At 38.0% G+C, this 22,708-nt stretch overlaps 1 protein-coding gene across 1 annotated transcript in view; it reads left to right on the forward strand.

The window, feature by feature from the left end:
* Positions 1-22,708, forward strand: part of camk4 (calcium/calmodulin-dependent protein kinase IV) — a 32,665-nt gene that overhangs the window by 2,921 nt on the left and 7,036 nt on the right. Inside the window, exons 2-7 of the mRNA XM_053484827.1 lie at positions 8,195-8,273; positions 9,204-9,266; positions 11,402-11,484; positions 13,184-13,256; positions 21,702-21,792; positions 21,970-22,044. Coding sequence (XP_053340802.1) covers positions 8,195-8,273; positions 9,204-9,266; positions 11,402-11,484; positions 13,184-13,256; positions 21,702-21,792; positions 21,970-22,044 — 464 coding nt within the window. The remainder of the gene's footprint in view (positions 1-8,194; positions 8,274-9,203; positions 9,267-11,401; positions 11,485-13,183; positions 13,257-21,701; positions 21,793-21,969; positions 22,045-22,708) is intronic.

Genomic DNA, 22,708 nt, shown 5'->3' on the forward strand with positions numbered 1-22,708 from the left:
CTTGGGTAACACACACGCACACACACACTCCCTCATGCTGCTTGCCTCCCTGTCATCCATGCATTAAGCGCATAGAAACAATAGAGCTGGGAAATCCATTATCGCTAAGTGGCTACCATGATAGACGTTTATCGAGTTAAGAACTCCTCTAAGCTTTTGCAAATGTTGTACGCTCATCAAAAGTTGGATTAGGTTTGCAGGATGATTGATGGAAGAATCACAAGATGTTCAGAAGTAGAGCTTTTGGCAGCTACAACTGCGGAGCTATCTGTCTGAGAGAAACTGCAGAGAAATGCCCTAAGGCAGCGGCTCTCAAAATTTGGGTTTGTGAAACATAGCCGGCAGATCCACAATCTCATGGTAGAAATGACAACCCACCATTATCATTATCATAGTGGTTATAGTTATTTTTGAGTTTGTGTAGTAATTAGCCTGTCTAATTGGTAGCGTTAATGAAATGGGTTTAATAATAAAATATATTTTTTAAAAACTAGCGAACCTATAAATTATGTGAAGTTGGACCTAATGTGCAGGTTGCATGTGCAGAATTTATCAAATTTAGGAATGAAAGCCGTCCATAGCTCCTATTACTTGTGCAACATGGATATTCAATCGGATTTGATCCGGAGCTAAATCCTCCGAGCGCAAATTATCTTTGCGCCATCAATTTCTTTTATGGAGGCAGGCGAACATGCTGTGCCGCATAAACAGGAAGACGCAGGTGATTAAACGCATACCGCAACAGCCGCAACGCAGGGCGGTGATGCACGATGGCTCAGCAGCCCTATGCAGCTGAGAACATTCAACTCAAATGAGAATACACTTCAGATATACTGGTGCAGTGGCCAGTCAGATCGTCTCCTGTGGTGTCACAAGTCGCGGCAACGGATCACCACGAAATATCTTAGCCGAAGATCTCCGAAACTAAAAGGAAATATATGTCGGTTGGAACTTTTTAACTCATTTAAAACACAAATCAGAGCAGTGGATAAACATGTCCTGGATTCAAAAAGTGTACAAACCTCTTAGTGGAATTCAATTAAATTTAATCCAATTGAAAATGGTAAGTACGAGCGTGTTTTATCTTTAGTATAATTTTGACACAAGTAAAAAAATCTTATGAGCTTTGTTATATGGGTAGTTTGCTTAGTTTAACAGATATTGCTTAAATGTGCCCTATACGTATGTTTTTAAACCGTATTTAGTATTTTCTCTTGGTTAGGGACAGGGAATACTTGTAAATTGGCAAATTTAAGCTAGCCAACTCTAAGACCAGTACACAAGCTTGCTAGTAAATAATAACCCTGATGCACCATATCGCCAGAAGTACTCACTTGCCTGTCTTTACGTGCATATGAACTCGAGTAACATCCAATTCTTAATCCATAGGGTTTAATATGGTGTTGGCCCCGCCCCCTTTGCAGCTATTACAGCTTCAACGTGTTTGGATAGGCTTTCCACAAGGTTTAGGAGTGTGTTCATGGGAAATTTTGACCATTCCTTGAGAAGCGCATTTGTGAGGTCAGACACTGATGTTGGACGAGAAGTCCTGGCTTGCAGTCTCCGCTCTAATTCATCCCAAAGGTGTTCTATCGGGTTGAGGTGCAGGCCAGTTAAGTTCTTCCACACCAACGTTGCTCATCCATGTCTTTATGGACCTTGCTTTGTGGACTGGTCATGTTGAAACTGGTGTGGGATTGTTTTCAGTTATTGGGCTCGGCTGCTTACTTCCAGTAAAAGAAGCTATAAGGTCCATGAAGACATGGATAAATCAAAAATTCCCATGAACACACTGGTAAACCTTCTGAAGCATTGCCAGAAGAGTTGAAGCTGTTATAGCTGCAAAGGGGGCGGGGCCAACATCATATCAAACTCTATGGATTAAGAATTAAATTTTAAAGGCTAAACTATTACTAGCGTGTGTTTCGTTGAATTTGGGAACCGTGAGGCACTTCAACATCTACAAAAGTAATATTTAGAAAAGAAAATTAAGCAGGGAGATAATCCTACAACACTTGCCATCATTTTGTGTACAATAGACACAAGATAAAGATGTTGTTGGCAGGAATCTGTTGGTTTTGGTACACCTGGTTATGTCCGCTATGCCTCAATCTTTAATCAGGACTCCGGAAGTCTGTTGTGACCTGGTGTATATGATATAGTAGCCTGATGCACATTTAGACCTTATACTGTGCATCCCTGAACCACCATAAGGTGCTGTAGTCAGGATATAAAGCTGGTAGGAAAAAAGAGCCTGATGATGCTGAAAACAAGATTTTTTGCATTGTTTGAAAGGTTTCTTATGATTTTTAACAAACTTTTTAATTAAAAAGTTTTGCTTGCAAACCAAACTCCGAGTTGCTGCCAATGACTCACTGCAAAAACATAATCAGATTATGAGTTTGCAATATATTAAAAAAAAAAATTCAAACTCAACCATCACTATTATAATCATCAGATTTCATATCTAGATGACCACAAACACAACCACAGCCTGATCTATTATACATGACAATTATGACAAAAAATGTGGTATGTGGAGTTGCAGCGTTTTGCAAAATTATCCAAAAATTCAAGCTTATATAATCATAAAACTTTGGCGTGTGTGCTTTTTAACACCAGTGTGAATCAAAGACACAATGCACAAAATATTTCGTAACAGCTTGTAACAAATGTAGTTTTGCTTATGCTTCATACAGCTTAATTTATCTCAGAGAAAGCACATGTTAGTCTTTACTTTGTTGTTCTTTGGATAGAGAGAGGTGGCTGCTAGTCAGGAATGAGCATAAGAGCAACTAACAACAAACAATATGTAGAAATAATTATAACAATTGGGTGCCTTGTCATCTTTTACTTTTATAATACTAAATCCTTTTTTTTATTTAAATGACTTCATTATATAATGATGTCATTATAATTACTTCATTAATGTTTATTCACCATATTAGGAATCATTAAAAGAGTCATACAAAACCTCGAGCTAGAGTTGATTTATTTACTGTACATGGCTCCTAAAATTTAATATACTGTTCTGTAGGTATCAGTGTTTCCCAAAGTGTGGGCTGTAAGAGTACTGCGGTTGGGCCGCGAGACATCATTTTTACCAAATAAATCAAAGGTTTTTAATTTTCTATTTCCCTTAAGTATTTCTGATTAAGTATTCGCTTTTAATAAAGTAACCAGATATATTAAAACAAAGGTAAATACTGAAAGGATTGTAAACACTTTATTTGGTTTTATAAATATAATCCTTCTGCCCGTTTGTCCTACATGGGGGTAACATGAGGAGTCACGTAACAAGTTTTCAGGAGGGAAATTTCACTTCAATTCCTGATCAGTCAACTTTGTGAAAACAACTCTCTCTTACCTGTCTTAAGTTTAAACTATCGTCCACTAAGTCTTGGTCCTCGATGGAGACAGAGGGACTGTTGGCTCGCATTTCACTTGCATCTTACCAATCATGGATGAGACTGAAATCTCAGGACCGATTATAACAGAGAAGGCGGGATTTGTCGAAAGAAGATGTGAAGAATAGCAAACATAACTGAAATAAGCAAAAAATAAAAAATTAATAAATAAATAAATTTAAGGATGTGATATTAGATGTTATTTTTAGAAATGACTCTTCTTAAGTGACCTTTGTTTTTCCCTACGTATTTTCTTTCTCCTCCCCTCTCCCTTTAACGGCTCAGTGCCTCTCGAACTTTCCTCCTGTTTAAAAATCGGAGGAGGAGCTTTTATCTCCGAGAATGTGCTTTATTGAGAAGGAACAGGAGAATAAATGCTTCGAGCACGTAAACAAGATCAACAGGATCAGATCGGAAGTCCGAATCCTAAATCGGATTGAGGAAATACTGTATGGTCCATGTAACCGCAGCTAGTCAGGGGTATTTACAGTACAGGACTCCTGACATCCTAAATCTTCTAAATACAGACTCCTGATATTACAAAAAAATCAGATTTTGTCAAATTTACTGTATTTTTTTGCCTAACTGGTCTATTTTCACAAGTTACAGGCAAAACTTAATATGCTCCCTGTTGCTAGGGGTGATCATGGCTAGTCACGTTTCCACCATATTTCCATCCATTTACCGTAGCGCTCAGCGTGGTTAGATCAGTATGGTGAAAATTTACTAATGGAGGCTTTGAGTGCCATTAATAAGCAATTCTGCCTGATTTTTACTGTAACTGTTGTTCCATGTGTGTGTGCATGTGTGTGTGTGGGACTTCATTTCCGTAATGTAATATTATTTCGGTGATGAATATTGATTGGATTCAGGGTATTACTGGTGATGAGTAGAGCCCTGTGGTCTGGCTTTTGGATGACAAACCCATCTGCCTCCTCTTTAGATGATTATATATTTCCACATAAAAAGGGGAAGAAATTATCAGACTCGCTTCATTTCATTAGTATAAGAGCAAATGGACCTGTGTTATACTTTTTTTTTTTTTTTTTTCCTGCCGGCTGTGGAAACCGGGTTGAGTTGTTCCTTGAGTCCCACTCTGCATGTGGGTTATGTAAGCGCCTTAAAATAAAACGACTCCTCACAGTGCCTAGGAAGAATTCAAACAATGTGCCAAAGTGTTCAGGAGGTAAATCAAGCTAAAACGCTAAATAGTCCGCATGGTGGAGAGGGAAAAGGAACGGAAAAATCCAGGTCGGATTTAATAAAGAAGTTAAGGATAAGTGAGTGACCACACGTGTGTTAGGGGCGTAATGGAATGGCACTCGCTGGATCTGGATCTGTTTAGTGTCCAAAACTCTGTATTCAGGTTTGAAGCCGGTGTGGGCGTGGCCTAAACAATCCAGATTGTAATTAGAAGTTGTAATTGGTCTCAGCGAGGGGCAGATCTGTGCCTTACAGGAATGTTTATCATCAATTTAGCTTTTATCATTGTTATTAGGATTATTACAATTATTATTACTATTATTATTCCCTTCAAAACTACCAGGAGACACGTCTGATTCATAACACTTGTATGATTTTAACATTTACAGTGTTGGAGCAAATGTGTCCCCCTTTTTTTTCTAATACATCACCCTTTCCAGAGCCGCCTCATTAATACAGCTTCTTTAATTAACATTTAATGATGAAATGAAATGAGGCTCACAAGCCGAGGATTAAGACAAAGAGACATGAAGAACTAAAAGAATTGATTAAACGGTGTCTTTTCAATTTCTTTCTTTTTTATTCTTATTATTTAAAATAATATATATTACCCCTCCTGAAGATATTTCTCCATGTAATGGGTTGTGATTTGTATAAAAATACTTCCCTGTGGTGTCCGTGCCTGGTGAAATCCTCTTGTTTGAGTGAGGGAGGTGGGAATGTAGGGGACACTTCAGTTTTCCGGGATATAGTAATTACGAGGAGCAGATTGTCGAGCTGGCGGTCATGCATGCCTGGTGTCTGTTCACATTTACTCTGTGTGTGTGTTTGTGTGTGTGTGTGTGCATCAATGTGTCATTTATAGCCAAAAAGACAGAAACGGTCCATGCTACAGTATATTCTCAATAAACCTCCAAAACAAAATCCTGATGGTGCTTCTAGAGCAATAAGGTACCTGTTCCGCCTGTTATTGCATTACCTACATTTTATTTATTTACACGTTGCACAATCCCCGTTCGAGACACCTGATCGAGGCAGGCTCTGTCCACAGCATATTGTGCTGGCCTGAGGCCTGGTTTGATTGCTGGCCTAAGCTGATTATGTGGTGGACTGAAGGACCAAATCACTGATGCTACAAAAGATGCTGACAGGTGGAAAATAAGCCGAGCTTTTACAGCACCCAAGTGTGGGCCTGGACACTTGAAGCGAGCAGTGGAATTAGAGCTAATAAACGGTAAGTTCACTTTATGGTCATATGCAAATTTGGAAGTGAGGACCTGAAACTATATACGGAGCAGAAAAGAAAAAAACACAACTAGGCAAGTTTAAAAAACAAAAATGGGGTTCATATTGGATAAATATTTGTCACATTAATCTACAATTAAAATCTGGATCTGATGAGATTAAAATAAGATTAGACAATTAATAAAAAAAATAATAATAATGGTAAAATAATAATTTGTTATTATTATTATACTGTATGCAGGCAGACTCCGATAAATTACAAATTTCCGCAGATATGAACGGACCACAGTTCCACTTCTGGTTCAATCAGTAGCTCACGTGTATTGTACAAAAAAATAGACACTGCAGTGCACCAGATACCAATATTTACAGTTATATACAGTATTTTCTGTGTGTAATTGAATGTATAAAATATCTAAAATCTGGTATATTGTAAATGTGTGGGGGTGTGGAAGAAATGAGTCAGCCTTACCGGTTTTAATAAATCAGTCTGGAAGCACAATGATAGAAAATGTCTGTCCTGTAAAGCTGTCCAAATGCTAAGTAATCATAATTTTGATTATGTTTCGTCCCAACAAAACAGTACAATACAGTGGAAAACAGCTCTGAGACAAAATGCTGTACAGGATTCTCCTAACGATTTAAAGGTGCAGAAACAACACTGTTACATATGACATGTGTGAGATTCATTTCCTTAGGCATGATTACGGTTTTTGGCCTCAGGATGGCAGTGTGGAGGACAAAGATTCAGTCAAGTGGATTGGTATGCTTTACATTTGTATATCAGTGTCAAAGGCTTGTAAGACTCACTTTGTCTGACTTAAGAACAAATCCAACTTACGCACATGCTCTGGGAACGGAACTTGTTTGTCGGTTGGGGACTTAAGCCACAGTGCTAAATGGGTGGTTTAGTGGGTTGCACCGTCACCTTGCACCTTTAGGGTTCGGATTCGATTCCCACCTCGGATTGCATGGAATTTTCATGTTCTTCCTGTGCTTGGTGAGTTTTCTCCAGGTACTTCGGTTTCCACTGAAAGTCCAATGACATGCAGATTAGGTTCATTGGTGTTCATAAATTGCCAGTAGTTCATGAAAGTGGCTGAGAGTGAGTGTATACTTGTAATATATTTTGGTGTATTATCATTTTGATGTAATATATTTGATATAATAAGACCTTCATCATATAATATATATATATATATATATATATATATATATATATATTGTATATAAGGTTCATGAGTACAGTGGAACCTTGGATTGCAAGTCAGATTAAGGATCTGCATGCGTTTTGCAAGACGACCAAAATTTTTTAATAGCGCACACAACACAACAAATAAAACATCTATTTAAAAATGTTAATTTGATGCTCAAGCCAGTCGAATCAAATGAGTTATTATAATTAAGTTTCTAACCTGTTTTTCTTTACTGCATAGCGTAAAAAATTTACATAAAAATAGGGTCAGTTTTTCCTTAAATTGTCCTCCGATTTAGGAATGACCTTGAATATGAATTAATACGTATTATTTATAGAGTACTCATCAAAGAGACACATTGTGAAATTACAATACAGTATCAATATATACTGTATATACGAGGGGCGTTCAAGCAAACCTGGGATTTGCATGTCATGCAGAGTAACAGAACACAGTTATGAGGATAAAAACTACTTTTATTTCTCTATATAATCCCCTGATACACTAATTCACTTATCCCAGTGTTTCACTAGTGCTTGGACACCATTAAGGTAGTTTTTCTTCATGATCAGTCTGACTGTATCACATCTGAAACGCAGGCCTCCCAGGAACTTCTTTAATGGCCCATAGATGTGGAAATGACTTGGTCAGCACCATTGAAATGTTTCACTGCAGGTACTGTAAGAGTTTTATCACCGTACTGACGGTTTTATGACAAGTCCCAGGTTTGCTTGCTTTTCTGTAAGGCCTTCATGAGAGCAAGTTTCATCATGGCGCTCGATGGGTTTTGCAAATGCACTTGACAATACTGTTCTTGCAAGGACATTTCCAGAACAGCTGACCTTCATGTCTTAAAATAACAACTGACTGTGGTTGTGGTTAATTAATCGCTTAGTGCCATATGTGTTATTTTATAGTTCTGAAATCTGCAGTATTGTCCTAGAATGTAGGAAATAAATCACTAAACAAAAAACACAGAATTAGAAGGTATGCCCAAACTTTTTACAGGTACTGTATATTCACAGTATATTATTTCATTCCATAGCATTTACGTAACCTTTTTCTTATGAATATGCTGTGATATTCGTAACACATAACAGATTTTTTGTGTTTTTTTTGTGTGATGTTTTTTCCTGCTTTTAGGGGAGCCACGTCGGTGGTGTTTCGATGTCGGCAAAAAGGCACCCAGAAGCCGTACGCAGTGAAGAAGCTGAAGAAAACAGTGAGTAATGTCGAACTCAAAGGCTTTCTTCTGTTCTTGTTTCTTCTTGCATTGAGAAGACTTAGTTTATCAGATTCCCCTTCAATCTTAAAGTACCTCCTAACTTTTCCCAAACTTCCCAAAAACAAAATAAATCAAATTAGTAAAGTGTTGGAAATAAAAAATCTGCCAGAAGACTTTCGAACACCGTTCTTTTAAGAAGTATTCTCACAGTTAAAGTGTTAATACTAAGGTTGGGGAGCGAAAACATTTTGAAAATTTGAACCGGATTGAAATGTTGCGACATTTTCATCCTCAGCACACTGTTCTTTAAGCTCTAGTTCCCTGCCAGTAAGGACGGGGTCATGCTTTAAAAGGTGGTGGTAAAGTGCTCGCCCTATCAATCAGAGATGGCGAGTTTGATTCCCGGGTGATGCTGTAACCTCTCGCAGCTTGAGGTTTAAAGAGAGCTGATTGGCCGAGCTCTCTCACAGGGGAGGGATGAGAGGTACTTAGTGCTTAATCACGACTTTACAGCCAATCAGGGGCGTCTGTGAGCTTGTGCAAGCGGAAGAAGCGGATAGCGCTGTCCTTCGAGCGTGTTACACCAGATTCCCGTCCAGCGATGTGTAAGCGAGCAGTTCGAAAAGATGCGGTCGGCTGACGTCATGTGGTTCAGAGGAAACATGTGATAGTCTTCGGCCCTCCCGACTGAGTGATAGTAGTAGCCTGAATGTGGAGCCCCCTAGTGATGGGGAGGAATTGGCTACGACTAAAATAGGGAGAAAATCGGGGGAGACTTAACTAACAAGAAAAAATGTATTCTAAGTTGTTTAAAAGCTAGACTAACAAAGCATGTAATATAGCAGTATAGCCTTTGTAACCTTTTATTTTCAGTCGAGACAGCATCAACTTCCTTAAACTACAACCCCTGCTCTTTTTTTCCGCCAGGTTGACAAGAAGATTGTACGAACGGAGATCGGGGTCCTGCTGCGCCTTTCTCATCCAAATATAGTAAGTTTGGATATAAAACACATTGTAATGTCTGAATGTTCAGCGTTATGGAGGATGTAACAGTCTGTGTATGTCTGTGGTAACCTGTGGTGAAGAGAATACATTAAATATCAGGTTACACTGAGCTAAGACCAGTCTTTAATACTGTTATGGTGTTAAAAAAAATGTTAACCTCCCAAAGCACTTAGACTAGAGTTATCTTTAGAGTAGATTACTACTAGGAGCGTTCAAGTCAACCCGGGACTTTTGATTTTGCAGTCGTGTGTTATAGTTGGTCAGGCCTCTTTTAATTCTATGTGTTTTCGTGTAAAAACAAAATAAAAAGAATTTGGGTTTTAGTATTAGGCGATTAACAACATAGAACTTTTTTTATCGTGCCTTTATATATTAAACCAAAATAAAGCCTAATAGAAAAAAAACATGTTGGCAATACAAATACAACCCTTTTACTGCTTTTAATTGATTAATTGATCAACCTGCTTAATTGATCATAGACATATACAATGGTCTTAGAGAAGCGATTGTTGCTGCACATCAATCTGGAAAGAATAATAAATCCATTTTAACCAGTTCAACGTTCAACAGTGAAAAAGATTATTCACAAGTGGAAAGCAATTAAGTCAACTGCCATATTCACTGGAGTGGACGTCCAAACACATTCACCCCAAAGTCAGACCTTGAAGTGTTCATAAAAATCTAAAAAAAAACATGAGCTACATCTCAGACCCTACAGGTCTCACTCACTCACTCACTCATCGTCTTTACCGCTTTATCCTGTATTCAGGGTCGCGGGGGCCTGGAGCCTATCCCAGGAGACTTAGGGCACAAGGCGGGGTACACCCTCGACATGGAGCCAATCTATTGTAGGGCACACACATACACACACTCACACACTTCGGGCAATTTGGGAACGGCAATTAGACTGCAGGTCTTTGGATTGTAGAAGGAAACCCACCAAGCACGAGTAAAACATGCAAACTCCATGCACACAGAGACAAGAATCGAGCCTGGCTGGGAATCGAACCCGGACCCTGGAGGTACAAGGCGACAGTGCTAAGCAGCACATGTCGCTACAGGTCTTACTGATCATGTGAAATGTTAAAGTTCATGACAGCACAATTAGAAGAAGACTGAACAAGTATGGTTTGTTTGAAGGCGTTGCCAGGAGAAAGTCTCTTCTGTCTAAAAAGGAACATGGGAGCAAATCACAAGACTTCTAGAACAATGTTGTATGGACGGATGAGACCCAAGTGTAGTTGTTTCAAGTGTCATTATATCGTTATACCCAATGTCAAGCACGGCGGTGGAGGGGGGATCAATTGGGCTTGTTTTGCACCTGGGCACCTTGCAGTCATTGAGTCGACCATGAGCTCCTCTGCATACAAGAGTATTCTAGAGGCAAATGTGAGGCCATCTGTCCGACAGATAAAGCTTTTTTATTATGTTTTTACACAAAAGCACACAAAATTCATGGAGAGGTTTGGTAACTTTAACACATGACTGACTGTATAATCCCCTGCTACACTAATACCCGTTTCCCAGAGTTTCACTAGTGCTTGGATACCATCATGGTACTAAGTTTTCTCAGTACGCCAGAGCCATGATCAACCTACCTGCTTCACATCTAAAACGCTGGCCTCTCAGGGACTCCTTTAATGGCCGAAACATGTGGAAATGGCTTGGAACGATGTCAGGACTTAAAACTCCCGGCTGTAAGTGGTGTTGGTTCAAGTGGTCAAGGATCAGGAGTTCCACTCGCTGAATGTTCTCAGGAATGACTCCCGTGGGCTCCTCGGCTCAGGATCGTCACTCGTGGACGTACAGGCTTTTTTAAATGTTTGCACCGTTCAGATGTTTTATTGCATCCAAAAGTCTCAGCACCGTACTGTACGCCTATTCGGAAAAAAAAAATTCCAGTCCACGAAAACCAATTATTTGAATTGTTTTGGTGTAAGAGCGAGTTAAGGGTGTCAGTGTGAAATGGCCATGCTTTCAGAGCTTGGCACAAAAATGCAACTTCGATTAATAGTCTCCCTGCAGTCTTTATTTATTACAGTGTTTTAATTACGTCATAGTTAAACTGCATCACTTTTTCATTTCTTGCGCTCTGTCTTACACATTTTATTTCATGGCAGATCAAGCTGAAGGAGATCTTCGAGACACCGTCAGAGATCAGTCTTGTTCTGGAGCTCGTCACTGGAGGAGAGTTATTTGACAGGTCAGTAGATGGGTGTGGGTGTAATGTTTATAATCTTTCATTTAGACGCTTTTGCAGTTTCACAAACTTGTGTAAATAGTTTAACAGTAGAGATAATACAAGGGGTGTTCAAGTCAATCCGGGACTTTTGATGTTCCTCAGAACAACAGAACACAGTTATAAGGGGGAAAAAAATCTCACATATTAAAACATGAAATCTCTATATAATCCCTGCTACACTTACGCATCTATCCTAGTCTGCTTAATGTCTGAAACACTGGCCCCCCAGGAACTCCCAGTGCATGAATGATTGTGTGTACAGTTCTCACAGACAGATGGTGTCTGTTCTGAAAGTTAGCGACAAAATATCCATCAATTTTTAAAGATCAGATTGTTCTACTGAGGGTTTTTACACCTTCATTCAAAGTTCTGACCCTCGTAATATCAGATCTATCAGATGTTGCAATGTGATTGGTCTGTTTTTTTTTGGATATGTAAAAGAAAGAGGACAGAAAGAAAAGAAATCTGCAATAATAGATATGAAGGTTTTATGAGTCTGTATGTTCTCCCCGTGCTTGGTGGGTTTCCTCCAGGTACTCCGGGTTTCCTCCCACAGTCCAAAGACATGTAGATTAGGCTAATTGGTGTTCCCAAATTGCCTGTAGTGGGGTGTGTGTATGTGTGTATGCCCTGCGATGGATTGGCACCCTGTCCAGGGTGTATCCCGCCTTGTACCCTAAGCATCCTGGGAAAGGCTCCAGGTCCCTGTGACCCTGAATAGAGGATAAAGTGGTATAGAAGATGAGTGAGTGAGTGAGTGAGTATTGTAGTTTAATGCTTTACGGTGTAGAAAGAAATAAAAATCAGGAATGACCACTGAGTTAGAAAGTGATCCTCTAAATCAAGTGTAATGCTTTCTGTAGCTGCATTTAAAATAAACTTATTGAGTTTTTTTTTTTTTTTTTTTTAAACCCTATACTCCCTTATAAAAGTTTTTCCATTTGACGTCACAACCACATCTTCGATAAATCGCAGTATATATTCGGGATGTAAATGATTCTTAAAATTATAAGAATTAAAAAATCCATTTTTAGCTGCAAGGATTAACTTATTTACCCATATTGAGGCTTTTTGTTCAGTAATGAGTCCGAATGTCACATCTGTAACACTGGAACCTAAAAACTCAAGCTGCTATTTTAAATGATAATAGGAGTTTATTGTTCTTGGATGTTGTACAGGAAGATCGTTCATTAATAAATTAAAAAGGATAATCATTAGCAAACTGCAGTGGTTTATGAAGAATAAAGCTCTTGCTCTTACTGAAACGCTGAGGTTTTGTCATCGATTACTGAACATCACCACCAGTCCGCTAAGTGTTTTATCGTTCCTTAACGATTAAATCTGAACGGTCCTCTGCCACCTACACCACAGTGTTATTTCATTTCTCGTACGCTACAGCTCAAAGCATAAACCACCATGTCTGTTTTATTCCAAAAAGGCTTTTTTCCCCCCCATGAGAAATGACTAATCAGCGGAAGTGTTTCTGTTCACCTCTTCATGCGCGCCAAGTTGCACTCGAGTCGCCAGCTTACGCTAAAGCTGGAAAACCATAAAGTGAAAAAATCATAAAAATCTCTCAGTCAAGCCTTTTTTTTGGTGCTCCCCTGCTGCTCAGCGTGGCATCATCTAGACATAACAGACGAGGTTTTCCTTCCTGCAGGGTGGTGGAGAAGGGCTACTACAGCGAGCGGGACGCAGCAGACGCTATCAAACAGGTCCTGGAGGCCGTCGCGGTGAGTCTCCATTCGCTAAGTTTGATTTACCGGCTTGTGTTGCTCCATGTGATCTGATTTGGCTCTTGGGTATCCATCACACAAGCATCGAGACTGGTCTGGAGTCAGAAAAGTCATCCGAAATCAGTAATCATGAATAATGAGCCGACCTGGATCAGGTGTGGATCTTCTCATTCGTAAAGCTGCCATCTGGCCTCCATCCCATTTAGATTCATGACATTATGCAGTACGGCTAACTTTAATATTAACCATGTTGCTGTGGACGTATCAGGATTTTTCTTTATTTGTAAACATTGTTTTTTTTTACTGTAATTCAGCATCGACATTTATATTGTACAGTATGTATAAGTCACATGTTTATGTTTGATGCCATTCTCAATTTAGGGTTTATTAGGAATATTAAAACGATTTACATTAGGGATGGGAATCACCAGGGAACACCTGATGCAATATTATCACAGTAAGTTTCAATCAAAGTTATTATATTGCATGTATCATGGGTTTACAAATTTCCAGATTCAATATAATTTTTTTTTCTTCAGATTTTACAATTATAATGTTTTATAGTTTGCTCTAACCACACACGATGCCACCTGGAGGAACAGCAACAGTTTACCACCTTATATGCAAACATAATGTATAGAAATGAAACATTAATTTAAAGAAATGGATTTTGGACTCCATATACATGAATTGCCACATAAAAAAATCACGAGATGTCACTGAATCAATTTTCCTCCCATCTGTAATATTCATATAAGGAGAGGTTTTTTTATTTCCACCGTAATCATTGAATTATGAAAATAAAATCCGGTCTGTGAGCCGTTACATAATGAAGCCATTTCTCTAGTATGAAACAAATGGTTCTATGTTATGATCAGTGATGCTGTGATCTTTCATGTTTTATAAATGTCCATTGTAATTTCCTTCCGTGAGTTTTCATTTCTTGTTCAAGGTCTCTTTACCTGCCACCATTAAATACATTTTTGAACAATTTTAAGGTAGGTATATATGGTATATGATACAATAATTATAATACATTTGACCAATAAGTGCCAGTACTGAGTTTGGCTATGAACAAATAAGACAGATATACTGCATATATATATATATATATATATATATAGTGTGTGTGTATATATATATATATATATATAACATATTAATATGTGTATCTCTCATATGTGTATGTATGGTTCAAGTCAAACCGGGACTAAGTGTTCCCTTTATTTTTTTGGGCAGTATATATACACAAACGTTTTGTGCACATGTAAAAAAAAATCGACATAAAATAAACTTCTATATAAAAAGCACTAAAAAGTAATAAAACAGTCAATATTTAGTGTGAAAACTCTTTGCTTAAAAATAATCAAAAGTATTAGATACAGGTTTGTGCAGTTTTCGAACTAAAACAGCTGTTAGGTTTTACTGAGCGTGCTGGAGAATATGCCCGGGTCCTTCTGGTAACTTTGTCACACTCACTCCTTTCTATTTTTACGCGAAAAATCTAAAAAACTGACGCGTCCTGCAATATGTTGCTTTTTATCATGCAAGATATTCTTCTGTAATATAATTCATTAATGAATTATTAAGTTGTGTTTGGAAATGGTGAATGATTTTGTAAATAATAATGCAGAAATTGTGAACATAAATAAAAAAATAGTACTAAAAATGATATGGTGCCTAAGACTTTTGCACAGTATTATATTTATGTATGTACCCCAAAATAGGCTATAGCATGATTCAATTTTTTAAATGTGTTTGTGTTGCGTCACTCGAGCACATGTGCGCAATCGATACAGAATCGATTTTATCCGAGGCTGCACTCCTGATCATCAGTCATGGCAGATCAAGCTGGATTCCTTGTGGTACGTCACATCTAAAAATGTTTAACGTGTAGGGCTTTATAAATCTCTTTCCAGTACTGACTGATAGCCGGAATTCCCAAAAGATGTGGTAGTGATTTGCATTTTGGTTCCCATAATTCAGGATTTTTCATATTAAACCAGCAAGGTTAGGATGAGTGTAAATCATCCACACACCTCTAGAGAAGGTGGTTCAGGTAGAAGTATTTTAAAGGGTATTAAAAAAGGACATGTGGTAAGGATCTGGCAACCAAATTAGGGGTCGTTAGCGACCCTGGTAGTTTTGGTGATCTTCAGAAGCGTCTTTAAAAAAAGAAACACTATTGATAAGAAGCGATGACTAGGTTAAATTAAATATTGTATTATTCTAATTAACGTTAATTAACTTATTTTGCATTAGTTGGACAGTTCACAACAACAAAAAACATGTTTTTCTGTATAAAATATAATAATATCTTTTTTTCAGTCTATACGTTTAACACGAATCTACTTTTACAGTCTGACTAATTATTCAGCGCTGCGATCATAAAGGGGCTTTAGTGAACTTTGTTCGGTCCTATACTTTTGGACTCTTGGAGATACACTAAAAGAGCTCTAGTGCTTTCACTGTTCTACTTTAAAGCCAGCTGGAGAACCGAGACCCCACCGAGAGGTCACAGATGGCTATTCTCTATTCTCTCTTTCCCACTGTCTTTCCTCTCTCCATTTCTCAGTTTCTTTCTCCCCCCCACGTGTTTACTATCAGAGCTGTTCTGCCACCTTTTTCAGTCACCACAACACGTAATCTGGCAACAGCTCCATCCATCGCACTGACTAAGTAACTGAGACAGCTGTCACGTTGCAAAAACCGGATCTGTCCTCAGGGGTGTACAGTAGCGTCTGTAGTTTTGGATGTTTTTTTTGTTTTTTTTAAAGTGTATTCTCGCCTCTTGGCCTTCATTTTACCAAGGATGACTGTTGCCAAGGAGATGAGATAGCAGGACGGTGGGCACATTGCTCATGCATGGCTTTCGGCTCAGAGAGTTGGCAGGCTACAATAAGTAAACACAGACTCTCCACATCTCACCGGGTGGAGGAACAGTGAGCTTTGATGCCGCCCCCTTTAGAAGTGTTGCCTGTTTTTTTTTTTATATCACACCACATAATTTTCCCCTGTGTACATCAACTAGGAGTTTCCACACATTCTGTTTGTGTACGTGTTATTTGTGTGTGTGCATGTGTTTCTTTCCAGAGAAGCACCTCTGGGTTGATCAGACTAGATGCTAAAGGAAGCCATCATGCGTCATTGTTGTTTTTCTTTAGTTCGCGTCCGCCTGCTCTTGAAGAATTTTTAATCAGTTCTGCCCACTCCCACTGAAGGCTTTCATTGATCCTGACACTTTCATTGATTCCAACCACTGCTAAAGAAATTCTGACCAATTCAAAAGCTCCCAAAGACCATTTCTTGCCACTCCCAGAGAAGGTTTGATCATCCTTCCCATTCCCAGAGAGTTTCACCATTCTATTCACTCCCAGCGAAAGTTTGACCAGACCATGATGCTCCTGAAGACATTTGAATCAAATCCCACTGAATCCCAGAAAAAACTTTGACCATCCCTTGGTCACATTGGAGCAAACCTTTACAGGAGAATGCTTGACCAATTCTGTGCACCCTCAAACCAATGCCAACAGCTTCCAGGGACCATTTCTTGCAAATCTCCGAGACGGTTCGATCATTCCTGCCCACTCCCAGAGAAGTTTTGACCATTCCTGACAACCTGCAGAGAGAATTTGATCATTCCTACCAACTTCCTGGGAATGTTTGACATTCCTGACCACTCCTGTACAAAGTTTGAGGAATTCCCAGAGAAAGTTTGACCATTCCTGCCCATTCCCAGACAAAGTTTCACCATTCTTTGTTAACCTCCAAAGGATGTTTGACTATTCCTACCCACTTTCTGAGAAGCTTTGACCATTTCTGGCCTGTACAAAATTTAAGGAGCTCCCAGGGAGATGTTTTGACCATTCCCAATCACTTTCAGAGTAGATTTAGATAAAACATGTTCAATTGCCGAAGTTGCAGAAGATTACATGTCCAGCATACGTTGTCACGTTCATGCAGCATACATCCCAGGATGTTTGGAAGCAAGCGTAAAAGCAGGGGCAATAAAACTGGTACTGCTAAGAAGCGCCAAGCAATAACAATGAATACGAATTTAAAAATAATTGAGAAAATGAAGAGAGGTGAAAAGATGGCAGACATTGTTTGTTGGTGTATGGCCAATTGTGTTAGTATCCTAATACCTAGACAATGTTTGTTGGACTTATAAACAAACTGGACTTACGAACGAGCTCTCGGAATGGAACTCGTTCGTATGTTGGGGACTAACTGTAATCTTGACCAATCCTGCCTGTTCCAGGAGCAATTTTGCCTAATTTTAAACCCTTTTGAAAAATCTTGGCCAGTCCTGCCCATTTCAACAGCATGGTTGTCCAATCTGTCCTATCTTGAATTGAACCATTTTATCCAGTTATAAAAGAAGATATGATAAATTTAGACTCCTTTTAGAGAAAGTTTGACTAATCCAATGTTGTGATCAATCCCACCTACTCTTGTAGTTATTATTTATGCTTGTACCTGCTTGTGATATTTTTACACTTTTATGGTAGACCAACATCTCTTTCTAGACTTTAATTTGCTTTTAAATTAAATCTGGAAGGGTTGACGTATTGTATTATCTAGAAACAAGAGCTAATGCAGCATTTACTGTTTTCTGTATCTGCGGCCCTGACAGGGGTTATAAGGGTTCACATGCAGCTTCTGTTGTGCTGATGAGCTGCGCTGGTCCATTAACCGAGATAAATAGACCTCAGACTGAGGAGCGAGTGGGCAAGAGAGGAAGAGAGAGAGAGAGAGAGAGAGAGAAAATATACTGTATGTATGTCAGCTCCACTGTGCATTGCACAGAAAGAATTCCCCTCGGACAGTGCACAATGATAACACTCCGGCATGTCAGCCTAATTGGTGAGAATAGAGTAAAACACTGACCTGTTTTATTTCAGATATAGCTTGGCATAGAACATATTTGTGTTTCTGGTTATTATACTTTTATATCTGCACTGCTTGGGATAAAATGCAATGCTTGTCTCTGGAAGTCTGAAGTTGAAGCCCATCTCAAGTACATGGCTTTCATAAATCAGGACTAATTAATGTATAATTAACATATCATTTGCATCATGTGCTCACTTAACATTCTTCTTCTGATATTCAAACCATGATCAAGAAGTTAATTCTGGCTGAGAGCCCCTCTGTGTGTGTGTGTGTCTGTGTGTGTGTTTGTGTGTGTGTGTGTGTGTGTGGGCAGCAGCATGTGGTTCTGCTGTAACCAGGCAGACTTCTGCTGGTCTGCGCTGCTGTGTTTAATGAGTTTCCAGGGTAACAGTGTTGCCTATAAAACATTATAGAACCCTATAGCAAACTTCATCCTTTTTTATTTCAATATATTATGCTTAAACTTATGTTATAAAAGCAGTATTTCAACATTTCTTATTACAAGTGATTTAATTTCTACGATTTAGAACAGTGATGATATGGTGATGATAATGATTGTTGTTGTTTTTACCTCCCTCTTTAGAATGCATCCAATTTTTCCCCCCACAAAATGCAGGTCTTAATGATAGTTCATATTATATTTAAATAAAACTAATTATTACAATCATAATAATAATATTTGAAAATAGTAATTATTATAATAATAGTCAATAAATGTTTTGAATTCAGCACCCAGACTTTTAATTATTGTGACTAATTAATGAACATACAATTTATGATTTTTTTTTTTTAAGAATAAAAAGCAAAAAAACATTGAACATATATGGCAATTATAATAAGCTAATTAAAACTTTTGAAATTGTATTTAGTTAGTTATTTGGTTGTTTGTTTGTTGGGTTGGTTTTATTTCTGCTTCATCATCGCCATCACTTCATCATCATCATCATCATCATTATTATTATTACTTTTTATTACTTTATATAAAAATTCAGCACTACTGTTAAGGGTTTGTTTTCCTCGGCTTGATATATTATTATTTTTAATAGCCTTGTAAATCACTTTGAACAGAGAAACAAGAACTAAGGAGAATAAGTAAATTTAGTAAAAAATACATTTGTTATGAACATTTCCAGGTTATATTATTGCACTGTAAGCATAAGTAGCCACTAAATGTCTAAAAAAAATAAAAAACACACAGAATAAAAAAAAATAACAAAATGAAGTTTAGTTTTTAAATCAGCAAATCACTTCTAGGTCTTTGGTTGTTCCCAACAAATAACTGCTTCACCACTTGCTTTGGTTTGTAGATGTAATGTAAAGATTGACATCGTTTCCTCTTTACAGTTGACATTAGAAATGTACCCAGGCGTTATTAGGCGTTCAGAAAGGGACAAACACCTATTGTACCATTATGACTAAAAGTAGTAAAAAAAAAATGAAATAAATAAACAGCAATACGTCCTAAAGGGCACCAGCGTAGGTAATCTTATACCTGTGTAACAGGATATGTTAATGTCCTAGCTACTACAGCCTGGCTGTGTGTTTGTTGTGGTTTTAGGTCCTAGTGGTCTAGGTGAAGGAAAAACAAAACTGTGGATCAAATTCTTACTGTCTTAGAGTCTGTGGTGAGCTCTAAAATCCCTTTCCTTATAGTGTTAGAGCGGCCAAATTCATTACTCAAGTATAATAGGATTAGTTAAAAATAATACTTAAATCAAGAATTAGATAAGAGTTGGAAAAGCATCAAGTTTCAGAACAACAATTATAGTCAAAACTGTTAAGTGTAAATAAATAGACTCTTCTTTTTTTTCATCCATTCACTTTTCATTATTCTATATAATGTCCATAATACATGGTCTTTCTATGATTTTAGGCCTGCTCTCACTGTCCTGAAGTGACTTTCAGGTTCATTAAATCCTATTATAGGAGGCTAAAATAAACTCTATGCATTGACTTCATCCTGTAAATGCCTCAAATGGCATAAATGAATTAATATAAGCACAAAATTGGACGTCACACGCTGTGAAATAGAAAGACCCAGTTCTCAGTAAGCCATCAGCTTGTTAGCATTGTCTAGCCAGAACCCAAAGCATCTTAAGGTCAAGATCGTCTCCTCTGAAAGAGATAAGTTAATGAAAGAGACATTTGGGAAACTCTAATCCCAAACCCTAATCTATTACAGTATTTGTAATAGCAGTTATGCTTCCTGTAAAAACAAACATAATGTGCCCACTCTTTCCACTTGTCATCTATTGTCTGACCCGGAATCAGTCACTACTAATAAGTCGGAAACTCAAGAATCAAAATGATTTCCTGTGTGCCCACTTGAAATCGTGGCTTGAAGGAACGCTCATGTGCAGCAGTTTATTACGAGACTAGAATTAACGATCTTTCTGGAAGCACATGAAGGCAGCAGAAAGCCGGGAAGGCGGTTACATCCAATTGGTGATGTGTACGGCAGGAAATGAGGCTGTGACGAGGTTAAAGTGGCTGGCAGGAAAGAGATGTTAGAGAATCGACGGGCGAGAGCAGAAGAGTGGGGACAAAAGGGACAAAAAGAAGAGGGATGCATCTGAGTTGTGAAATTTAATGTTTTAAGAGCTACTTAGGGAATTTCTGTCCATTATCTATAATTATATTTCTGTCATATTTTTTGTTAAATAACCACAATGACGGTTTTTCATCAATTTATTTTTTTTAAATAGTATTCAATTTAATTCATTCAATTTAACCGCTTTATTAAAATACAAATTTTCTTTCTTTCATTCTTAAATATTACTGTAATGTTCATCTTAGGTCCCAAATTACTCTTATGTAATAATTTTTTTGTGGCGCTCATGTTACAGTATGTACTCACATTTACTAGCATCAACAGTGGAAATGAAACAGAGGTAACGTGAGAGGTAAGCTTGACGAGAGATACACACGCTGTGTGAGGGAAGCTGTTGTGTACATCCCGATCTCCAATCAGAATTTCAAACAACATTAGAAACCTAAGGGACCATGGATGTAAAGGTTGACATTTCATTGTCAAAAGTTTGCCAAAGTTGCCCCAACGTCCATAATGTTGCCAGTTTAACATCACAACACTGTTTCGACATCCAAAAATTTCAGCTGGGTAAAAGCTTATGAAAGGTTTTATAATTTATATTGTTTTATTTTATTAGTTTCACACAAGAATTAGGATAAATCAGTGGTATCTGTAAGAGTGAAGGTGAAACATGCTTTCAACAAACCTTTTCCATAACCTTTTGAACCACAAACTGGCACACGGCATCTAAACTCACTTTGAGAAGATATTAACTGCTCTTTTGTCTCCTTGAGCTCACAGACTTCTATGATTGGCTGATACTCTATGATTGATTGACGAGAGGAGTTGAGTCGCCGGACTGATCCTGCAAAACACCTTTCTTATGAATCTCCTTATTCATTCCTTCAGGTTAAAGAGGACATTTGGATTTGTAACTTAGCGCACCTTGGAGTCACCGAAGCAGCTGTTGGACCAGATGAAGGTGATGAATATTTACGTGCGTCTGTCTCTGTTTGCAGTACCTGCATGAAAACGGTGTCGTGCACCGCGACCTGAAACCTGAGAACCTCCTGTACGCCACTTCAGCACCAGATGCTCCTCTTAAAATAGGTATGGCTATTGATCTCTGTTTCCTGTCTAGGACATGCATCTTGATGGGATGGGAGGAAATGTTTATGTTTTTTTTTTTCCATATAGTTGCTTGTTTATGTACCAGTTTTAGGGTTTGTAGTGTATGTAGGACACCAGGGAGATTATTTGTCATGTGTTTTGGTTTGATTTCTTCAGCTGATTTCGGCCTCTCGAAAATAATAGATGACCAGGTGACAATGAAGACGGTGTGCGGGACTCCGGGATATTGCGGTAAGCTTGTCTGGGTAAACACAGTAAACCGTCTGTGGCACTGTTAAATGTGCAGAAAAAAAGTTCAGGGTAGGAAATGACTTTCCAGGGACAAGTAGGTTAAGAGACTAATAAAGAGATTAATATACAGTATAAATTATTGAAAGATATTAGCCATGATGTACCTTGCTGCTGTAATCAGGCATTAGAAAGTTTTAAAAAAATTGAATAGAAAATGTTAACAAAATCTGAATTTTCTTTTAAAATATGATCTAAATATAGTTTAAAACCTACATTATATATCTTTGAAATAGGCCAACATTTTTTGTCTAGAATTTGTCATATGACGTTAGCTAGCTGGTGTCCTATAAATTTTTGTTGCCTTGTCAAAAAATGCTACCGCAGTGTGAATTGATAGCAGATTCTATCTACTTATGCTTCCCTAACAAAAAATATTAAACACTTAAGCGGTAAATGTAGTAGTACAGTAAATTAAGCCTATTTTAATAAGTTATTATACCATATGTATTGGAGACATTGGGGTAGCATATTCTGATCAACAAATATCTCCATCAAATAATGCTCCCAGTACATAATCAACAATGAAACAGTTAATAATTAACAGTTGTCAGTCTTTGCATGTGCAAAATCTTTAAATAGCAAAAAATATATTATGGATCGGCAG

This window comes from Clarias gariepinus, chromosome 24 (genome assembly GCF_024256425.1).
Source record: "Clarias gariepinus isolate MV-2021 ecotype Netherlands chromosome 24, CGAR_prim_01v2, whole genome shotgun sequence".
Taxonomy (NCBI): domain Eukaryota; kingdom Metazoa; phylum Chordata; class Actinopteri; order Siluriformes; family Clariidae; genus Clarias; species Clarias gariepinus.